Source organism: Tamandua tetradactyla, chromosome 23, assembly GCF_023851605.1.
Source record: "Tamandua tetradactyla isolate mTamTet1 chromosome 23, mTamTet1.pri, whole genome shotgun sequence".
In the NCBI taxonomy this organism is placed as follows: Eukaryota; Metazoa; Chordata; class Mammalia; order Pilosa; family Myrmecophagidae; genus Tamandua; species Tamandua tetradactyla.
Genome location: NC_135349.1, coordinates 28330280 through 28352055, shown reverse-complemented (window position 1 = coordinate 28352055; position 21776 = coordinate 28330280). Strand labels below are relative to the sequence as shown.

The 21776-nt window shown below is 37.2% G+C and overlaps 1 protein-coding gene across 4 annotated transcripts in view; it reads left to right on the top strand.

Moving 5' to 3' along the window:
• The first annotated feature begins 1271 nt into the window (after positions 1-1271).
• LCMT1 (leucine carboxyl methyltransferase 1) overlaps positions 1272-21776 on the top strand; it is a 317860-nt gene continuing 297355 nt past the window's right edge. For 2 of the 4 annotated variants that reach the window (XR_013168000.1, XM_077141490.1), the window contains exons 1-5: positions 1272-1639; positions 11064-11155; positions 13322-13443; positions 17925-18001; positions 19529-19590. Coding sequence is in view for 3 of the 4 variants with exons in the window: in XM_077141490.1 (XP_076997605.1) it covers positions 1323-1639; positions 11064-11155; positions 13322-13443; positions 17925-18001; positions 19529-19590 (670 nt within the window). In the remaining variant the exon portion in view is untranslated. The remainder of the gene's footprint in view (positions 1640-11063; positions 11156-13321; positions 13444-17924; positions 18002-19528; positions 19591-21776) is intronic. The other 2 variants (XM_077141491.1, XM_077141492.1) reach the window with 2 other exon arrangements.

Sequence of the window (21776 nt, the reverse complement as noted above, 5' to 3'; positions counted from 1 at the left end):
CCATGTGAGGGGGTGCAAGGGTATTTCAGTGGTAGAATTCTTGCCTGCCACGCAGACAACCTGATTTGATTCCCTGTCAATGCACTTTCTACAAAACAAACAAACAAACAAAAATAAATAAATAAAAAATCGTGCTGCAGGATACCCATATGGAAAAATAATGAAATGTGACCCCGCCATACAGCATACAAACAAACAAACAAACAAACATGATGAGGCCAATGGTCCCTCTCCCACCCAAATTAACAATGTTGAATTCTCTTTATTCAGCCAGCCAAAGCCGAGGATGGTAAAACAAGTCAAAAACAGCCTTCAGCATTTGGGAGCCACAGTCAGGGTATCATGATCAAGAACTATAGCTGCAAGCCCGGTTTGAACCAGACTTCGGAGCAAGCATAGAAAGGACTAATCTGTTCTAAGATAAACTTTGGCTTATTATAATAGTAAATTTCCAGTCTGCAGGAGGAGTTTAGATGCCATTTTTTTAACACGCTTATGTATTTGCGTAAAAGATAGAGTGATAAGCAAATAAGCGATGAGCTGGGAGGAGGTAAAGTAATGTGGTGTAAAACGGGACTTAGAAATTAGCTCGGGGAGTCAGTGGATTGCAGCTCTAAACTAATCCCTGGCTCCTTACCTCTGCAGACCCAAATAATAAAGTTTCTTACTTTACCTCGGTGGTTGACTCTTTTGTCAATGGCACCTACGAGGAAGCCCTGCTCAGGTCCGGGTTTCCCCGCTAACACCATCACAGACTCTGGAGGTACATTAAGTGGGTTTGCCATTTTCATAGCATTTTAAATCCTTATAAATGTATCTGGGTAGATTCTCCTGGTTCTGCCACTTCCTAGATGTCTAGTCTTGAGCAATTAACCTTTTTACACTGGCTACTCATCTGTGAAATTGGGTCAATGATTCCTACCTTATAAAGGAGATTATGTGTACAAAACCCTTATTATAGTGCCTAGGCCGAAGTGTTTGCTCAAAAAATATTTAAATTGTTCTTGAGCCTGAAACCCGGCTGAGAATAACTGATACTTGTTTGTTCCGGCTGGGTTCTCTGCCCTTCGTCCCAGTGCTGCAGATCCTACTAGCTCTTCCACCCCGAGTTAAAATATTATAGTCATAATACGTTGCTACCTGCAACAAGAAACTTGGTGGTCTCCCAAAGCAACCGAAACTACAATTCCCAGAACGCACTGCGGCCCCCTCCCTTCAAATTGCTTTCTTTCTCCCAGAGAGAACTTCCGGATTGCATGGGTGAGACTAATGGAGTTCTCCAATGAACACTTGATCTAAATGAGGGTCAGGGAAATTGACCAATGAGCGCTCTCACAGAGGTTCCAATAAACAGGAAGGTCGCTGACGCAGCCGTCGTGGGCGGTGTCACTGCGCGGCGCCAGCTGAGCCGAGTGGTTCCCTGTCCTCCTGTTTTATCTTCGCCTGTGGCTCTCTATTTCTTCTGCCGCCTGTTGACCCGGTTTCCATGTCCCTGGTGGGCACAGCACCCCGGAATCGCCACGCCCATGGCCGCTAGTCTGAGAGGGGCTGCGATCTCCTGCTCTTCAACCACCACGAGCTGCGACGCCGTCGACGAGGGCGTGCGCGGCACCTGCGAAGATGCTTCTCTGTGCAAGAGGTGCCTGCTGGGCGCGGAGTTCAGGGCCGGTATCTCTGGGCTGGGACTTGTGAGGGAGGGAGCCCACGCTCTGATGCCAAAAGAAATAATACACCCGTCAGCCCGTGCTATCCTCGCTTCACCCCTATGGAGTACACAGAGCAAGGGTTCATCCATTTAACTTGTAATTACCAAAACGGCTGCTGTGTGTCATGCACAGTTGCATACCTGGGAATTCTGTGATTGGGAAAATAGCGCTGAACCAGGTAGACGTGGTCTTGGCCTTCTTCGAGCTTTGCTGGAAAGGCAGACATGAAGCAAATAATTACAGTTGTGATGAGATATGAGAAGGACGTGCAGGCTCTCTCTCTTTTATAGGTTACATTCCATTTAGGGTTGTCATGATCCCCATTGTGTACCTGAAACTAGGGAAATGACTTGTTCAGGGCCACAAAATTATTTGCCAAGCCAGTAACACACTGAGGCTTCTATTTCCAGAACTCTTGCCGGTTAGCTACAGGGGTCTCCACTTTTAGAGTGTGGTAGCGTGGGGTGTGTGTCGGACAGAGAAAACATGAAGTTTGAGTGTAGTCCCTCCTTCATTTATTCAGCAAGATTATTGAGAACTTAACTTTGTGCCAGGCCCTTCCTTTATGCGGGCTGCAGGGGATTCAGTGACTGGGAATCCATGATGAACAAGACAGACATGGTATTCTGAGCTACAGTAACTCACTGTCTACTTGGAAAACACAGACAGGAAGCCAGTAATTACCCATAGAATACCTAATTACATTGTAGATAGTTTAAAAGAAGCACGGTGTCAATAGAGCTTACAATCTGTGTAATACTGTTTACTGAGAATAAAAGGCTAAAAAGAGAGGGGTGTAGAAAAGTGTTCAGGCAGGGGATACAGCAAGGAAGAGAGTGAACTTTTAGAAGAACTGAAAGAATGTCCTAAAGACTGAAAAGTAGGCCAAGACCATATAGGGACTGTAGAATGGAGAAAACCAAAGCTTTAAATTAACCCAGAATATAGTTCTTTATAAGCGTCCCTATTACCTTTTTTGGGTTCCTGGAAACAAAGAATAGTGATTCAGAACATGGGCTCTGTTTCCAGACTTTCTGTCAACTGATTCAGGCTCTGACATTTAGTAGTTGTTTAAATTTGAGCAAGTTATTAAACAATTATGTGTCTCACATTCCTAATCTGTAGAATGGGGATAATAATATTACCTGTCTCGTTGGGCAAATGAGAAGATTAAATTATATTTGCCGTTACTGAAGCATGTAGACTAGTATCTCGCATATATAGGTGTGATTGGTGGTGGTTTAAATAGATAAATACATAAAGACTAAGGCTTGAAAATTGTGAACTTAAATGGGTTACACTCAATTTTACTTCTTTTCAGATTTCAGTTGATATAGACCAAATAAATGCATGAACTATATACTGCTGCATTTCTATAACACTACTGAATTAGAAATTTTCTAATATTGAAACATGTCTAATATTGACTGCTTTTTACTTACATAGAAAAAGTAAATTGGTTATACCACTATTCAGACACACAGATATATATAGAAATATTATAACTAGAACATGCCTTTCCTTGACTCTCTGCTTGATAGTTTTATATTTTCAGCTCTTTTCTGCCTCAGTTTTTCATTCTCTCTCTGTCTACCAACAACTAAGCATTGCAGAGAAAATTTGGTTTGGAACAGTAAAGAATCTAAGTAGTGGAGCTTTTCAAGAAAAACTACAGGTATGCAGAGCCTACTCCAAACCCACGGATGAGAATCTTTTGGGCACTTCCTGGGCTGTACACACTAGGCATATTAGCCATCTGGGTGCATTCAGCAAAGCATTTTGCATTTTGTATATTAAAATATATATACATTTTTGCAGGAAGTGTATATTCAGCGAAATGAATGTACATTTATTTTTCTCTTCAATAAATATACAAAGATCTTGTGACAATCCATAAATAATGTTTTTATACATTTTGCAAGGCTCACTGCCTTTCTTCTATAATATTGTGGTTTGCATGTTCACTGTAGCATATTAAACTTTAAAATTTTGTCAGTAAGTCTTGTTATTAAATAAGGGATTCCTTGCATAAATCTTGGGCAGATACCTCTCCTTTCTCTGTCATTGTCTCAATGACAAATTATCTCAAATTCATTATTTTCAAAACTATGCTTAAGACCTCCTTTTGCCTTCCTCTACCCCAACTCAGTGCATGGTGACATTCTTCATTCATTTCACAATTTAAAAAGGATTCACCTTAAAATGCCCTCTTATGGGATCAGTCACCCAAAACTGTGAGTTTTATCTTCTGAGTATCTTTTGAATCTACCTCTTTTTTTCCACTTTTACCTCTGCCATCCTAGACCAAGTTAAAATCATGTGTGACCTGAGCTGTAATACTATTCTGCCAGTGGCTTTCCCATCCAGTCTTAACCTCCCCATAGTCCATATTTCCCACTAAAGCCAGGGTTTTGTAAAGTCATATTTCCTCATGTCACTCCCTATTTTACTGGCTTCCTGTTACTTTTCGAAAAACTAAAGTTCCCTTTGTGGGCTACACAATGCAACCTGTTTTATCGTACTTCTTCAGCCTCACTTCACATGACCTTTCCCTTCCCTCGGCTGCAGCAGCATAATCCTTCAGTTCTTCACGTGTTCTCTATTCCTTCATTCCTTCTTTGGGGCCTTTGAGCATGTTCTTCTCCCTGCTCAGAATGCTTTTCCACCTTTCTTGCCTAATCAGTTCCATATCATCCAGAATTTTCAAGCTATTTCTAACTTACAGAGAGAGGAATAGAAGATATGGGTAATCTAACATGCAATAAAAAGCTCAGGTCTTAATTAGTAATGATGAGTTTTGGCAATTGTGTATAACTGTTTATAACCACCCAAAATAAGATATAAAATATATCTGAAACTCCAGAAATTACTTTCATGTCATCCCTTCATCTCAGCAACCAGTGTGTAGTTTATCAATTTACACTTTCCACCAGCAACATATCAGAACTCCAATTTATCCACACCCTTAACATATGGTATTGGCAGTGGGTGTAAAATAGCATATCATTATGGTTTTAATTTGCATTTCCCTGCTGACTAATGATGTGGACAGTCTCTTCATATGACTATTGACCATTCCTCTGTCTTCGTTTGTGAACTCTTTGTTCAAGTCTTTTGCCCATTTGCCCATTTTAAAATTGTCTTTTGTTATGGATTTGTAGGATTTAGTTGTATACACTGGGTTGGATTCCTTTGTCAGATAGAAATATTATTAAATATATATATAAATGAAGTTTTAACGTGTCATTTACAGTAGCCTCAAAAACATCAAATATCTAGGAATAAATCTAATGAAACACCTTTACACAGAGAACTATACAATATTAATGAGAGAAGTTAAAGAAAACTTAAGTTCTAAAAGTTACCCTTATTTACAGATTAAAAGGCTTGATGTTTTTAAGATTTCTGTTCTCCCCCAATTGATGCATAGAGTCAGTTTAATACTAATCAAAATCCTGGCAGGGTGGGTCATGGTGGCTCAATAGGCAGAGTTCTCGCCCACCATGCTGGAGACCCTAGCAGGCTTTTTTTTTTTTTTTTATTTAATTAACAAGTTGATCCAAAATGTATATACAAATGCAGAGGATTTAGAATAGCCAAAACAGTCGTCATAAGAAGAACAGAGTTGGAGGACTTACATTACTTATTTTTTAAAACTACTTAGTTTTAAGACTTTTGGTAATCAAAACAGTGTGGTCTTGACCTAAAGATAGTTCAATGAAACAGAATACATAGTCCAGTAATAAACACATGTGTCTGTTATCAGTTAATTTTTGCCCTGAGGGCCAGGTGAACTCAATGAGGGAGCGGAAGCTCTTTTATTACCGGTATTCTGGTTCAATTGGATATTCAAACGTAAAAACAAAAAATAAAGCGACCGTCCACACAGATTAGTCTGAGATGGATCATAGACAACATAAAAAAGCTAGAACCATAAAACTTTTGACAGAAAACATTGGAGAGTATTTTTGCAACCTTGGGGTAGACAAATTTTTTCTACGTAATACACAAAAAAACATCAAGTACAAAGGGAGCATAATACATTAAGAAAATGAATATGCAAGGCACAGATTGGGAGAAAATACTCATGATACATATTCTTAACCTTATGTTTTCCAGAAGTACCTTACCATCATTTAGGTCCATGGCATCTCATCACTGATTCTTTATCAACTGGTTTTTTGTTAATGTTAGGTATGGCACATTGTACAAGGGACCTTTCCTAATCAGATTCTTCTATTATTTCATCCTCTTGTTAATATCTTTTCCATTGATGCCTTGCCAAATATCCAATGATTTTCCAGCAGAGACGGTAAATTTTAGATGCCGTTAATCTTTATAAAGTTATTTGATGTTACATGAGGCCAGAAGGCAGTACCAGTAATCTTTGGGGGTGAATTTTAGTCATCTAGTTATTGAGACCACGTTTTTTAGTTGATTCAACTCTTAAAGCCTGGCAGATCTTAGAAAATCGACAGAGCTCCCAGGAAGCGAAACAAAACTAAATTTTTTTAGGTACATTGTGTCTTATTAATCATTGCCCTTCAGACTTTGCTTCCTGACTTCCATTTATAAACCAAGAATAAAAACAATAGAAAATAAAAATAAAACTTTTGCAATATAGATACAGAAATACGCACACTTAGCATTTAAGCAACTAAAGTATTGATGGCAGAGGCTGGGGGATGTATCTCTAAATTCAGGTGAATACCTTTGAAAAGCAATTGAATTTTCCCTACAAGGTCCACAGTTAAGATACTCTGACATATATCTGGAAAGTAACACCTCCCTCATAGGATTGTTATAAGGATTATATGTTCATGTTTGTCAGGTATTCAGAATTATTCCTGGTTCATAGCAAGCACTCAGAGAATGTTGATTAAAGAAATAATTGAGATGTAGCCTCCATCCTCAATCTGGTGGGGTCAAAACACAGAGCAGGGGCCCTTTTCCATTCTCTGAAGCTTCAGATGAGGAAATATCTGTTGGAGGGGATTTCACATCTTTTAAATGACAGACCCATTGCTGCAGTTGACACTTATGCAAATAGGTCCCACGAAATAAATGTTTCTTGATGGAAAGAAACTGTTCTGGTTGGACCACATTACTGTTTCACATGGGAGTTATGTATAATGATTTTATGCAACACATGGATAGATGTTTTAAGTTTTAATAGTTAGAGATTTATTACAGTATTGTGTAAAAAGAAAATATTAGCTAGCATATCACACCTGTGTATATATGTTTTAAAAGTGAATTGATTTAACATGTTAAATTAAGCAGATGGTAAATGAATGTCATGGAAATTCTGAAAGCAACGATAGATTGAATGAAGACTGAGAAAATCTTGAAGGTCTTTCCAAATCTGAGATTTTTTATTCTTTGAGCATAGGTTTTGAGCATGACTTAGGATGTACAAATACAAAGGATCTAATGTGTATCTAACTAGATACACATGCTGTGGTCCACAGACAGCGACAGTTAAAATGTTGGTATGCCCTCAGGGCAGTCTTGTTTTTTTTCTGGGTACGTGAGTACATATAACATTATTCGAACATGCTACACAAATACGTGTGTAGACTGCTTTGTCACTTGATATTATAACTCTGTAGTTCAGTGTTCTTATAGAAAAATTTTTTATTCATTCTTGATTATTTCCTTAGGATAAATCTTAGGACTGGGTCCTTGTGTGTGCATGTTTTTGTCTTTTTTGCCTGTTGCCAAAGTGCATATGAACATGCTTATACCAGTCCACAGTTCCTGTGGCAGTGTTCAAGTGCCCTCTTCCTTGTTCTTCTCCAGTGCCAGGTTTTGTTATCGATTTCTAGGGGATATGTCAATCTCTCCTTTTGCTTTCATTTGTATTTTTGTGTTATTGTTGAGGCTGAGATTTTTGTGAGTTCATTGATCAGTGTGTTCATTTGTGATTTGCCCATTTTTGTCCTTGGTATGTATTTTTCTTCTTGGGTATTATATTTTTTCTTATTAATTTATGAGAGTACTTTATGTTGTAAGGATAGTAGTTCTTTATGACAACACAGGTATTTTTCCTAGTTTAATATTTGCCTTTTTCTTTATGACATCCAAATGAATTGTTTCTCTTATAACACACCTGTTCTTGCATTTTAACTTCTTTAAAATCACATGTGATTTTGTTTCAGTTTGTCGTTCAGAGGCTGTCAGTTGCGTATGGTTGTTATTACCTGTGCATGTGTGGATGTGGTTGTTATTCCTGTTGGCATGGCTGGACAGGTAGAACCTTACCTCCTGACTACTTTAATCCATGTGCATTTAAGGGCCATTTGAAGAAGAAACCCAAATCCTGATTGCTATTTAAAAAACTCCCATTGATACCTACTGATGAGCTCCGGAAAGAACCAGTATTAAAATTCACAGAATGAGGGTAAGTGGCTTAGGAGAAAATCTTAGAGACGATGGTGGAGATCTCTTAAGAAATACCATTTCACCAACACTCTTGATGGCACAAGGTTGATAGGTTGATATTACCAAGAAAACTTACAGACTTCCTAAAAATGAACACATCCGGTTTATTTCACTCACCTTTTCCTTTTTATGCATGTACAAGAGAGATATATGATAACTTCTAAATAACTCCAACAGAACTTTTTCAATAACCACAAAATTAAAATCCTAAGTGACAAGAAAAAGCATGAAGTTAATTTAATTGGCTATATTTTTTTTTGTGGAAGTACATCTTATAATTGATGATGCCTTAGATATGATGAAATATAGCATGTGTTTAGTGTAAAAAATATAAATATTTATATATAATGTATGAACATTTAGCACTAAATATTTAGCACTAATTGGTATAATTAATATTTTCACATAATATAGACACATATGTATTTATGGACATATACACTACATATATATTTGGTTTTTTTCTCTTTAACGGTGTATCTTGAACATGGTTCCATGTCTGGTTCTTCTAGTTCATATTTAAGTGACTGGTTACTATTTTCATTATATGACACAAATAATTAGTTCAGTTAATCTCTAATGATCTGTACATTCTGAAACATAACACTCACCTCCCCTTCAGAACTCCTATCAGTAGTGCCCATTATCACTCTTTTCCTTGCTTTCTTCCCAACACTGTTGTAAATCTTTTTTTACTTCTCCACTCTCATATGCAAAACAGTGAGATCCTTTTTTTTTTTTTTTTTTTTTTTAGGGAGGAAGGGAAGGAAAGACAGAGAGAAGGAAGGAAGGATGGAAGGAAGGAAGGAAGAGAAACATCTTTAAACATTTTCTTGTTTTATTATATTTTGTTTGTTTGTTTGTTTTTTACATGGGCTGGGGCCGGGAATCGAACCGAGGTCCTCCGGCATGGCAGGCAAGCACTCTTGCCCGCTGAGCCACCGCGGCCCGCCCCAGTGAGATCCTTTTACATTGTGGCATGGAAATCACAAATAAGCCATCTCATTTTGAGGAATGGAAAGAGATGAAAGTTAGAAACATTAGGAAGTAGGAATCAGTGGAAATTGGTGATTGGATTTATTTGTATCATGTGCTGCAGCATTTCATGACCTTTTTTGTACTGAACATATCTAGTATGCTGTTGAGGCCAAGACAGACTCCTGCAGGACCCCGTGTGCCCTGGCCAAGTTGTCTCTTCAGCCTCCTCTGCTCTTCTCTCCTGTTTTTTTACTGTTCTCCATCTGTTGCCCTTTTTCTGATAATAGAACACTCCAAATCTGTTCCCACTCAGAGCTTTATATCTGTTGATCCTATTATTTGCAGTGCATCTTGCACAACTTTCTTCATGACCAACTCAGCAATCCCCTCTTCAGAGGCCTTCACTTTTTACCTTCCCTTAAGTAGATCCTTTACTATTCATGTCCTTCATTTGTCATAATCTTCTCATTTCCTTTGTTCTTCACCTTTCTCTGTTTCATTTACTACTGCCTCCTCAGTGCCTATCACACAGTAGGCACTAGATAAATAACAGATGACTGAATAAATAGGAATAAATAGTATTAAATTTACTGATAATGCACAGTTGAGAGCAATAGAACCTGCTCTTTACTATCCAAGAAGGCAGTAGTAAGTCCAACAAGGAGTCCTTAGAGGGACGCAAATTGATCAGCTTTTCAACAATTAGAATTACTTAGCAGTTGAATCAGTGATTTCTTTGCAAATGTAGACAAGCAATGGCTTGATAATGTTGAAAGGATTCTCACACTAACTAGGCAGTTTCTAAGGTCCTTTCCAACTCTGCAGTCTGCAGGGTGAGTGTTCTCAGCCGTGCAGGTAAGCAAGTCTTCTACCGTTCTTGCTTCAACTGTGGTTGTGACTTTTGCCACTAGATGGCAATAGATGATTTATTTGAAATCAGTGTCTATCAAACTTTCTGCCCCCCCCACCTGTGAGAAAATCCATTTTTCAATTGCCCTTGTCTCCTCCCATCAAGCTACCACATACAACTGAAACAAAAGTTTCAGAAAACAGTCTTAATCCTTACTTTGCGATGCACACTGGTATTTTCTATTTTGGTCTATTCTATTAGTTTTTTTGTTTGTTTGTTTTGTTTTGTTCTCAACGGGAAAAGACAGTCTTTCCAACACATGGTCCTATTAGTTTTAAAGTTTACTTTTTCATAAGTCAGAGGTTCAGAGGTAGAGCAGGCTCCAAGACTCCAGCCACTTGGCCTGGCCTCAGGGATTCAGGTTCCATGACTACTTAGTTGTCCTAAGCCTGTTTCCACTCATGGTTGCCAGAAAATATAATCCAGCCTCATTTGCCAGAAATGGAACACTAAAACATTTTAACTCCCTGTAGTCTAGACTGGGGTAGAGAGTTAGGCCACCATTGCATTTTCTAAGTTGTGAAGTAGTAGTTGTTGATTTGGTCCTTGGCTTCCTCCACTATGACCTCCCAAGAATAGGGAGAAATACTTCGGTAGTAATTAATGATATTTGTCAAATATTTCTGGGTTTCCTTTCTTCTGGGCATAGAACTTTTCGTTGAGTAGAGTTCTGTGACTAGCCCTGACCAATGAGTTCACTGAGTGAATGATCGTGGCCTGCTCTATTTAGTATGAAATGAGATTATTTCAGGTTTAGGGCTGAGGGAAGGAGTTAGGTAAATGAGTAAAGAGCGGTGAGAAATAACCAAATTGGAAACCTGATAATGGACCTTGCAACATAAATATAAAGAAAAATGAATAATTCCATTACATTTGTAATGGGAGCACTGAATGTAATTTGTTGGCCTTTTCAGCTAGATGGTATTCCTTTGGACTCTTGACCTGCTACCAGGGAACTTGAGAACGCTGCCTTAGCCTGAATCTACTAATTCCTACTCATCTACTTCATTTTTCATCCCTTACAGGTTTGCTGTAAGCCTTGGCTACTGGCATGATCCTTACATCCAACATTTTGTGAGACTGTCTAAAGAGAGGAAGGCTCCAGAAATTAACAGAGGCAAGTGACACTCCTCTCATCTCTATCCCATTATTTCCTCATCAGCCAAGAAGCCTGAGGTTTTGGTATTCATTCTTAAAAAAGTGCATTCCAGTGTGTACTCTTTCCAATAATATATGAAAATATTATTTCCCAACATTCTTACCAGTATAGTGTAATATTAAACATTTTAATCTTTGTTAATCTCATAGATGAAGATACCATCTTATTATCATTTTATTTCATAATGAGTGAGGTTGAACATCATTTTCATATTTCTAAAAGCCATACATTTTTTATTATGAACTAGTTCATGTCAGAAATTAATTATTGTTGCCTGATTATAGAGTTAATTACACTATTAATTACAATGTGCAGTAATTTCCTTCCAGGAAGTCAAAGTATTCTAGACATGAGAAAGATGTTTCTCACCCAGTTTGAGAAATTGACCATAACCATATTTCTTGTGTGTGCCAAGAATCCTGGCCCTAAAGGTGGGTCCTGTGGATAAGTTCTATAAGAAATGCAAAGAAAATTTAAGGTGGTGGTTCCACAAAATAAGGATATGGTATTGAATTTGAGCTGAGGGTGAATCTGGAATCAGTGAGTTTGGGTGAAACCTGGGTAAAGGCCATAATTCCTCACTTGAGGCACAATGTCCTGACAAACGCCACAGAGGACAGGGTCCGGCTAGGAGGACTGGTTGGGTCCCTCTGGCTGCATGTCAGCCTTCCTTCCTTCCTTCTTCCTGTCCCTGGATTTGAATCTCTAGATTGGTGACCTGCAACCCAATAGGAGAATGCTTCCTTATAATTTGTGCTGAGGGATCTTTTTCTTTTCCAGTATCCCTTCCAATATGGATGGCATTTCTGTAATAAATAATAAAAAAGATTGACTAGAACATTAAAATGAAAAAGACATAGCAAACACAAGTGCAAATTACTAGATACATCAGGCTTATGCTGTTAAATTATTCTGTTAAATTGCAATATAAGTGTTTGTAAATGCTCCCCTTAATTTGATGCTTAGAATATACAAAGTTTCTGTTTGGGGTGGTGGGAAAGTTTTGATAATGGATGGTGATAATGATAGCACTATATTGTGAATGTAATTAACATCACTGAATTATATATTTAAATATGGCCAAAAGGGAAAATTTATGTATGTTCCATGAATAAAAATTTTTTTAAGCCCACAACACAAACAGGGAACCCTAATGTAAACAATAAACTACAGTTAATAGTACAATTATAATATTTTTCTTTTATCCATTATAGCAAATGTGTAACACTAATGCAAGGTGTTAATAATAGAGGACTATATGAGAACCCTGTATTTTTTCATGTTTTTCCTGTAAAGTTACAACTTTGCTAATTTAAAAAAAAGAAAGTTTGCCCTACTATAACATCTACGTACAGAAACTTATAAAATTGTCCTTGGTTTTACAATGATAAGTGAAAAACATTAAAATCTTTCAATTGAGAAGTAAAAATGTTCTTAAAATAGTCACCTACTGGTAACAATTGTTCTGGCTCAATCTTTGAACACACAGACTTTATTTTCTTTCCATCCTTCTTTATTTTCTATCTCCTTTTCCCCAACTTGCCACCTCCGAGCTTAACAAGTAATTTTATTAGACATCCATTTGCTTGTGCCCCCTCCAGTCTGAGATGCCATTTTACATAGAGACTCTAACATACTCAAAGTGGAAATGAAAGGAACACCAACAAATATGGCTCTCTTTGCTTTACCATTACCTGCCCAGTTTCTGACCTTATATTTCATTTCCCATGTGATCTCAAAATTTTGCATCTTACCAGAGTGCTGAGTACCTTTCTTTGTAGCTGTAAAAATCACATTTCCAAGAAAGGCATTTGGATCAAATGTTTTGATATTTAAAAATTGCCTTTCATAACTAAGCTTGGAGGATATTTTAGTTTTCTTAGATTCTTTTTTAAAGTTATGTAGTTAATTCCAAAGTAAGAGTGTTCTTACTCTGGTTCAGGTGGCTTTATAAAAAGGAAGAGAACTTGAAAGCTGCTAATTTACCCATAAAACCTAGAGATGGATCTTTGACACTGAAGAAGAAATGATGTTCTGTTTTGCCCTTCTTATGTGCTGGGTTTTGTCGCAGTTAATTTTGTCCTTATTGAGTGATAATAACTAGTTTCTCTGGCCCTCTTTTAGGATATTTTGCCCGAGTCCATGGTGTCAGTCAGCTTATAAAGGCATTTCTACGAAGGACGGAATGTCAATGTCAAATTCTGAACCTTGGGGCTGGGATGGATACCACCTTCTGGAAATTAAAGGTAAATGAAATTCCCCCTCCTTTCCCTAGTTTTTAAAAATTTTAATGTTTTGAAGATGTTCATTTGGTTAAATGTATATTAAAGATATGCTCTTTACAAACAGCCTGTGTTTCACCCCTGTTCTCGTCTACCTAGTCTTCTGTCCCTGTGACATCATCAGTACCATACTTTATTTCCCCATTGCCCTGTTAATGGGAATATGCATTGTTTCAAATCATTTGTTATTACAAATAGGATTATAATAAATATCCTTGTATTCATTTCCCTTTGCATGTGTAGAAATTTATTAGGAGGAAAAATTCCACCAGTGGAATTGCTGAGACAAAGTACACGTATTTGTAATTTTCAGAGTAACCAAGATTTTCTTGTCTGCTAATTGTGTTGTAGGTAAAATTGGGGGATTTGCAAGGCTGGGTGATAGTAATACAATGCACAACCATTTTGTAGCAATTTTCTGATTTGGTCTCATAACTTCCCCATTAGGAATCAAGAGCAGCCATGATTATACTCCCTTATAGGGTAAAACACTTAGATATAGTTAGTGGCAGAGCCAGGACTAATGCTCTGGTCTTTTACTCCTGGGCTTGGTTTTTACTACTGAACCTTTTCCCTACTAGAACCTCATTGATTGCATTTCTGTTTTTGTAGGTTTGTGTAGATTTACTTGGTTCTTTAATCAGGTTGTACACATGGCAGTGATGGATACGTGCATTTCCTTGGATTTCTTCCAGACATGGACCAAGATAAATTAGAGTGTACTGGCATAAACTTGCCTATCTATTTTGCCCCTAATCACCTCACCTGATAAGAAGGTCTGTGGTCACAAGTGCCTGCTACCTTTTTTTCTTACTCAAGAAATAAGTGTCCTCAACATAGTGTTGGTATTGTTGGATTCTGTATTCTTTATTCAGGATAAGATAACTAATATTTAAGAAGTGCTTTTACATGCATGGCCTGATAAAAAAAACCATGATAGCTCTGTAAGGGGGTTTACCCAAATGGAGAAAGTGGGCTGTAAGAGGTCTTGTCTTCCCTGAGATTGTATAGCCAATGATATTTGAATGTGGAACAGACATTGGAACCTATTTTATCAAACTCCAGATTCCTTCATCTTTCTTCTATACACATCCCCTATGGTTATTCAGGGATGGTCATTTTTTTTTTTGTTGGTCTAATGTTCTTTGTATTGGAGTGTTCATAGCATGGTGTAAGAAACTGAAACTACAGTAAAATAGAATGTATTATGTCATTGTTAACAGAGACCCTCAAGATATCCCCCATTTGACTTGAGAACCTTTGACTCTATAGCTTTTTTACCCCCTGTCTTGTAGGTGGGATTAATAATTAATGGACATAATTTTTTGTTTCTGAGCAGGCACCTGGAGGTTTAGGTGCCCCTTCTAAGAAAAAGCTTGTCACTTAGAAAGGAAAGCGAATGGCACAATGTCTGAATATTCTTATGGAATATTTTTTCTTTTGTTTGATGATTATATTGGTCCGAAGTGTTTTTTTGGTTGAAAATCCCTCTTTTCTTTTTTAAAGCTATTTTTCTTTGCTCTTTTAGAGCAGCCATCTGCAAACCATGGGCCACGGGCCAAATCTGGCCCACTGTATATTTTTGATAATAGCGTTTTATTGGAAACAGCTATGCCCATTCATTTATGTTTTGTCTGTGGCTACTTTTCTACTATAGTAGCAGACTTGAATAGTTGCCACAGAAACCATCTGATCTTCAAAGCCTGAAATATTTACTGCTTGGCTCTTTTAAGAAATAAAAGTTTCCTTATCCCCGTTTTGGAGATAAATGTTTCTATAAAAGAATAAGGAAAACCTTGTCCATGGGACTTATCAGTCACCAACTTCCAGCTGGGATGGTCCCCTGGTTGCATTAGCAAAGGCTTAGCTATGAATCAGAGGCCCCATGCTGCCACTGCTCTGTGAGTTCCTTTTATACCAGTTCAGGGGTTCAAGACTCTTTGGATAATTGAAAACTTCAACATTCAGGCAACAGCAGGAATAGGGCTAAAAGAAGTCTACATTTTCATGAGGAATAATAAATGGTGAATGAAACCCTTTAAGAGGCCCCCGTATCTTGGTTTCTACTGGATTCTGTTTTCTCAATGGATCCACCTACACCCTTGGCCATAGGGGAAGCAGTCAGTGATGTTGTGTTCCTTTTGAGTCTGAGCTATGCCCTCATAGAGTGATACACAGTCTGGGTTGTCTTCTGTGCCTCCTAGTGACATGTGACTTATTTGCCCAAGTTATTGTTATGTGAGATTTGAATATCCAGAAGGCTGTAGAAAATCACAGTATAAAAATGTCAGGCATCACTTGTCCGAGTTATTTTCTCAGCTTTGAGAAAGAGGCTATGTCTTAAAATCCCAGACATGCTTTTCAGAAGAATTTCTTCCATGAGACCTCTTATTCATAATTCTTAGAAGAGCAAATGAACCGAAAAACTCTTTGAAAAGTAAGAACTCCTGAATAAGATGTTGGTTACTATGCTATCCTGCCATCATTTCTTTTTTTTTTTTTTTTTTACATGGGCAGGCACTGGGAATCGAACCCAGGTCCTCGGGCATGGCAGGCAAGCATTCTTACCTGCTGAGCCACCGTGGCCCGCCCGCCATCATTTTCTTTTAATTATTCTCATTGTCTTCTAGAATCTTAGACTGTACTTAACTTAAATTACAGTAATTAAAAGCTGTTGTAGAATTTCATAGTAAAAGTTATTTCTGTGTATCTTCTAAACTTATTCTCCAAAACTTTCTGAATTCCTTCCTCTGCAGATAGACAGGTGTATGTTGGAACTCTAAACATGAACAGCTAGGAGTCATAGACTCTAGGTATCCTCTAATATTCAAGAATCTCTTATTTTTTTAATCAACCCCAGTCTAGATCTCCTGGGGTTTTAACTAAATACCAATCTCAGTTTTGGGTGGAAGTAGATGGATGTCACACCCTAATGCTTGCACTTAAGGATCAGCTTCCTAATAGGGAATGGTTGCTCATGATTCCTGCTTCCACATGCTGACTTTGGGGCATCCCTACCAAATCATCTACCCCCCATACTTGTTCACCATTTGTTATTACTATCAGCACAACTGCCCATTTTCTCAAATCAGAAGCAAGGTGTCATCCTTGAACCCTCTTTCTCCTTTGGACTAATCTACATCAAACAAATCATCACCAAGTTTTGGATATCAGCAATTTTCTTTCTTTTTAATTATTTCTGTAATTTGAGAAATGTAAATGCAGATGGGGGGATGTGGGACTAGGAGCTTTTCAAAAGAGTACCAGGGGAAGATGCCAGAATGATAGGCCAGGTTACATAGAATACACTTGTTTTTTGCTAAGTGTTTAGAAGGTTGAAGAGAAGCTGAGGCAACGTGTAGTAGACAGTTGGGAGAAATCAGAAAGGCCTGTTGTTATAGTCTCAGTAGGAGGTGACAGCACTGAGAAAGAGTAGTAGTTTCCAGAAGAAGAGTCATCAGGGCTGAGCAATTGATTGGACAATGAGGAGGAGACAGAGAATGGTAATATGTGTACAAGTGGGTGATCGCGTACATGTTATAGCCACTAAATGAACTAGGGAAAGCAGGGCTATGTATGGGTGTGTGTGTGCATGGGTATACATGGGTGTATGATTTTGGTGGGTGGTCACACTTTTTTCACTGCAGCCCTCAATAGAAAATAAGTGTTACTTCACGAACCAAAACCGAAAGATAAGTACCTCTGTCTGTAGATGGATATATACCAATAATAAAGACACACATGGCCTTTCTAAGGGCAGTCCCCATTTTAAGTGCCACATATGTATCAGGCATGGAACCTCACAACAATGAGGGGTTGTCATTTTCTCCACTTTTCAGATGAGGAAACCTTCACACAAAGCATCTAGTGACTTTTATAAGGCCTCATAGCGAATCAGTGGTAGAGCCTAGATTTGAATCCTAACCCTCTGAATCCAGAGTGCCTGGTGTTTACCTCTGCTGTGATTCACTATGACAGAAAAAGTACCTCCCCAAATACCTCTAAACTCTACCACATTTTGGTTCTTACTGACAATATCATTTTATTCTATTTCATCCCCCAAATGCTGGTCAAATCCCACTACATTGATAACCTGTCCTTCTCTAACAGGTCTCAGGCTGTTTTTGGAGAAGTACCCTGAATTTCTTACTTCCAAAGCACCTCCTAACTCCTCCCTCTCTCCAACCCAGCTGCAACTCCCCTGGTTTAAGCTCCCCATTCACCTTGAAGGGATGACTATAGTGGCCTGTGTTTTTCCTGCATCCATTCACTATGCTGAGACCGAAGTAACATGGAAAATAAATTTCTGACTGTATCCTTTCCCTGATTTAAAATCCTTGATTTCCTCATAGCTCTTAGATGTGTAGTGCTTGGCGTATCATATGCAACTAGTATATGCCTGAGTTAATACATAATTATAAAAACTATTCTTTGTTTTCCCCCAGGATGAAAATCTTCTCCCAAGTAAATATTTTGAAGTTGACTTTCCAATGATAGTCACAAGAAAGCTACACAACATCAAGTAAGTTAGTGGCTTTGGTTGGAAGAAAAAGAGGCAGGTAGAATTCAGAATTCTCAGTAGGTGGCATATTTGATGCTATAGACCTAATGTTAGAGCACTGCTTTCCTTTGACCCCAACTCCTGACTTTCTCTCTTGCTCTGGTCCCCTCGTTTTTGCTTGTCTTGCAGTCCTTCAAACTGAATATACCTCCCTTCATGACTCTTCTATCCATCAATGTAATTACATTGAACATTTATAAAATGGCGTTTAGTATTTTAGTAATTTGAATTTTGGGGTATATTGTTTGCTATTTTATCTCCAGGACATAGAAATGTAACTAATACAGACTGATGTGCAGGAAATACTTTTTTATAAGAAGAAATGAATGGAAGAATGACATTAATTATTTATCATACTGGGGATATTCTGGGGGTCTGAGTCCAGTTTTCAAGTCCAAATTTGTAGACCACAGGTTTGCTAATCTTTGCTAAGAGCTTTTCTTTGCCTAACACTGTGTTAAGTGCTTCCCTGAGACTGTCTCATTCGGTGTTCACAGCAGACCCTTGAAATAAATACTGTTAATTACCTCCTTTTTACAGTTGAGGAAACTACGGCTTAAATTAATGAAGTTAATTTGCTGGAGGTCACATAGCTAGACAGAGGAGGAGTGGCGAAACCCTGATTCCAAGCCTGAGGTCAGGGTTACTCAATAGTTATAACCCACACTCCCTCCCCTTTATAAAATTAATCATTAACATAAAATACCTAATTATTCCATTTAAAAAAATTCGCTATCCATAAAAATTTCAGCTTGTCTTTTAGAATTGTCCAGTCCTCACCAACTAGAGGTAGTTTTCAGGATTTATTTCTAGTTTGTCCAATAAAAATGTTTTTTTTTTTCCCTTTTCTGATATAAAATATGATTTAGATGATATATGGCAATTCTGATGCTCTGGGAACTGCAAAGTTTTATTAACCTTGTTAGAACTCTGAATGAAATAAGAATAAAGGGGCTCTAAATTAACCCTAAATGTGGTTTCCCGGGTAAAACACAGATTGGCATTAGTTTATCAATGTTGGAACACTGAAATTGCCTCTCTGATTTCTAATTTTTTGTATATTCTGGATTAGGGAGTGTATCAGGTAAATGTTTGTGAAATTTAGGTTTGTAAGAGTCAGTGTTTTGCTATCCATGAGAAATAACAGTGATCTTAAAAAATTTGAGCAAAGACAAGAACTATAGAAACCCTGAAAAACACTGAATATTTGGAAAATTCTTGCTAAACTATCTTTATTTCTAAGTTTAGCTACTTCATGATCAGTTTTTGATTTGATGTTCAGTGATGAGTATAATCCTTAGCTGACCTAACCTGAGACCTTCTGAATCCACTGTGTAAGGCTAACTGTAATTAATCAAAGGCTTTTTAAAGCTGCTTTTGATTTTGAACAGTAACAGTGTATATTTGTCAGTTTTCTTAGAGGGTGTCTGTTCTTGCAGTTAATGAGCTACTTGACTCATCTTTTTCCTCTTTCCCATCTTCCCATAGATTCAAGCCTCCCCTTTCAAAACCCATCTTAGAATTACATTCAGAGGATACATTTCAAATGGGCAAGTATCTTTAACCTAAGGAGTATAATGTGGACAATATAAGTGTGTTTGTTTCTGCTCTTTTCTTTTTAAAGATGTGTATGTGTGTTTGTGTAGTGTACACAGTGTATACTTCTGCTGACACATTTATAATTGTGTCTCAGCCACCATAAAGAAATCTAAAATAATATTGTATTACTCTTAGATACCCATGGATCCCCAATCTTAATGCTTTTTTTTTCAAAAAATCTCATAAAAATATCTTGATTTCTACCTGTCCTAGGAAAACTCAGAAAATTTGGTAATGTTAGGTCTAACATCTACATGGCAATAATTGAATAGGGGCAGCCTTTATTAGGGGACATCAACTGTTTTCCAGATTTTCTGCATCTCTGTTGTCTTATATCTGACCTCCTTCACTTGTTTGTACTTTCTCTCCAGTTTCCCCCCCCATAGCATTTAATTACGAAAAGTTTCAGATATATGGAAAATTTGAAAGAATTATGACCATCACCCATGTAATCACCTAGATTTTTGCTGTATTTGCTTTATTGCACATCTACTTATCTATTTATGCTATCACTAGACCTCTTATTTTTTGATGCATTTGTAAGTAGCAGGCATCGGTACACTATACCCCATGGATACTACAAGATGCATGTCATTAACTGGAATTAAGCAGATGTTTATGTAACTTTTTTTGATAAATTTATATGCAATGAAATGCACAAATCTTAAGTGTACCATTTGGTAAGTTTTGACAAGTAAATATACCTGGGTTGCCGAAAAAGCTCTCAAGATACAGATTATTTCCATCACCTAGAAAGTTCTTTCATGCCTATTCTCCCAAAGGCAATAAATTCTGTAATTTTTTTTATAGCAGAGATTAATTGTACATTTTTAAAAACATTTATTTAAGTGGAATCAGGGTGAACAGGGATTTTAAACTGTGGCCCATGGGCTGAATCTGGTTCATGGCTTATTTTTGTATAACTTATGCAGTTAAGAATGTTTTTTTTACATTTTTATTGTTTCCTTTTTAAGAAACCAACCAGAAAAGCATGTGTCAGATTATATGTTTCCCATAAAACCTGAAATATTTCCTACTTTGCCCTTTCAGAAGTTTGCTGAATCCGAGTATAGAATATATTCTTTTCTTTATGGCTGTTTTCACTTAGCATAGTGTTTTTCAGTTTTGTCCATAATGTTGCATGTATTAAAATGATATTTCTTTTTATCACTAAGTAGTATTCCTTTGTATGAATGTAACGTAATTTGTTTAGCCATTGTCTGATTGGTGGTCAACCTAATATGTTTTTATTTTTTACTATTATGAATAAAGCTGATTTATACATTCAAATATATGTCTTTGTCTAGACATGTGCTTTCATTCCTCTTGAGGAAATAACTTAGAGTAAAATTGCTGGATCCAACAGGAGGCATTTATTTAGTGTCATAAGAAACTGCCAGACTAATGTATACACTCAGTCAATAGAGTTCCAGTTGCTCAAAAAACTCACCAATTGGTATTTTCAGATTGAAAAATTGTAGCCAGAGCAAACAGAACCCAAAGTGAACAGAAGAAAGGAAAAAATTAGGCAGAACAAAGATAAATGAAATCAAGAATTTTAAAAGTGGAGAGAATCAACATAACCAAAAGTTGTTTCTTTAAAAAGATCAGTGCAATTGACAACCTTTAGCTAAACTGACAAAGAAAAACCCTTTTAATATCTAGTATACATAAAGAGGACACAAATAACTAAAATCAGAAATGAATAAGGAGAACTTATAATCAACTCCACAAAAATAAAAAAAGAATCATAAGAGAGTACTATAAACAATTATATGTTAACAAATTAGATTATCTAGATGAAATAGAAAAATTTCTGGAAACACTAAACCACCGACACTGATTCAAAAAGAGATAGAAAATCTCAACAGAACAATAATTAATAGAGATTGAATCAGTAATCAAAAGCCTCCCAACAAAGAAAAGGCCAGGATGAGTTGGCTTCACAGGTGAATTTTACCAAACATTTCAAGAATTAGCAACAGTCCTGCTCAGACTCTTCCAAAAAATTGGAAAAGAGAGAACACTCCGTAACTCATTCTGTAAGCCATCATCCCTCTAATACCAGAGCCAGATAAAGATATTGCAAGAAAATAAGTTACACACCATTATCCCTAAATATCGATGCAGAAATCCT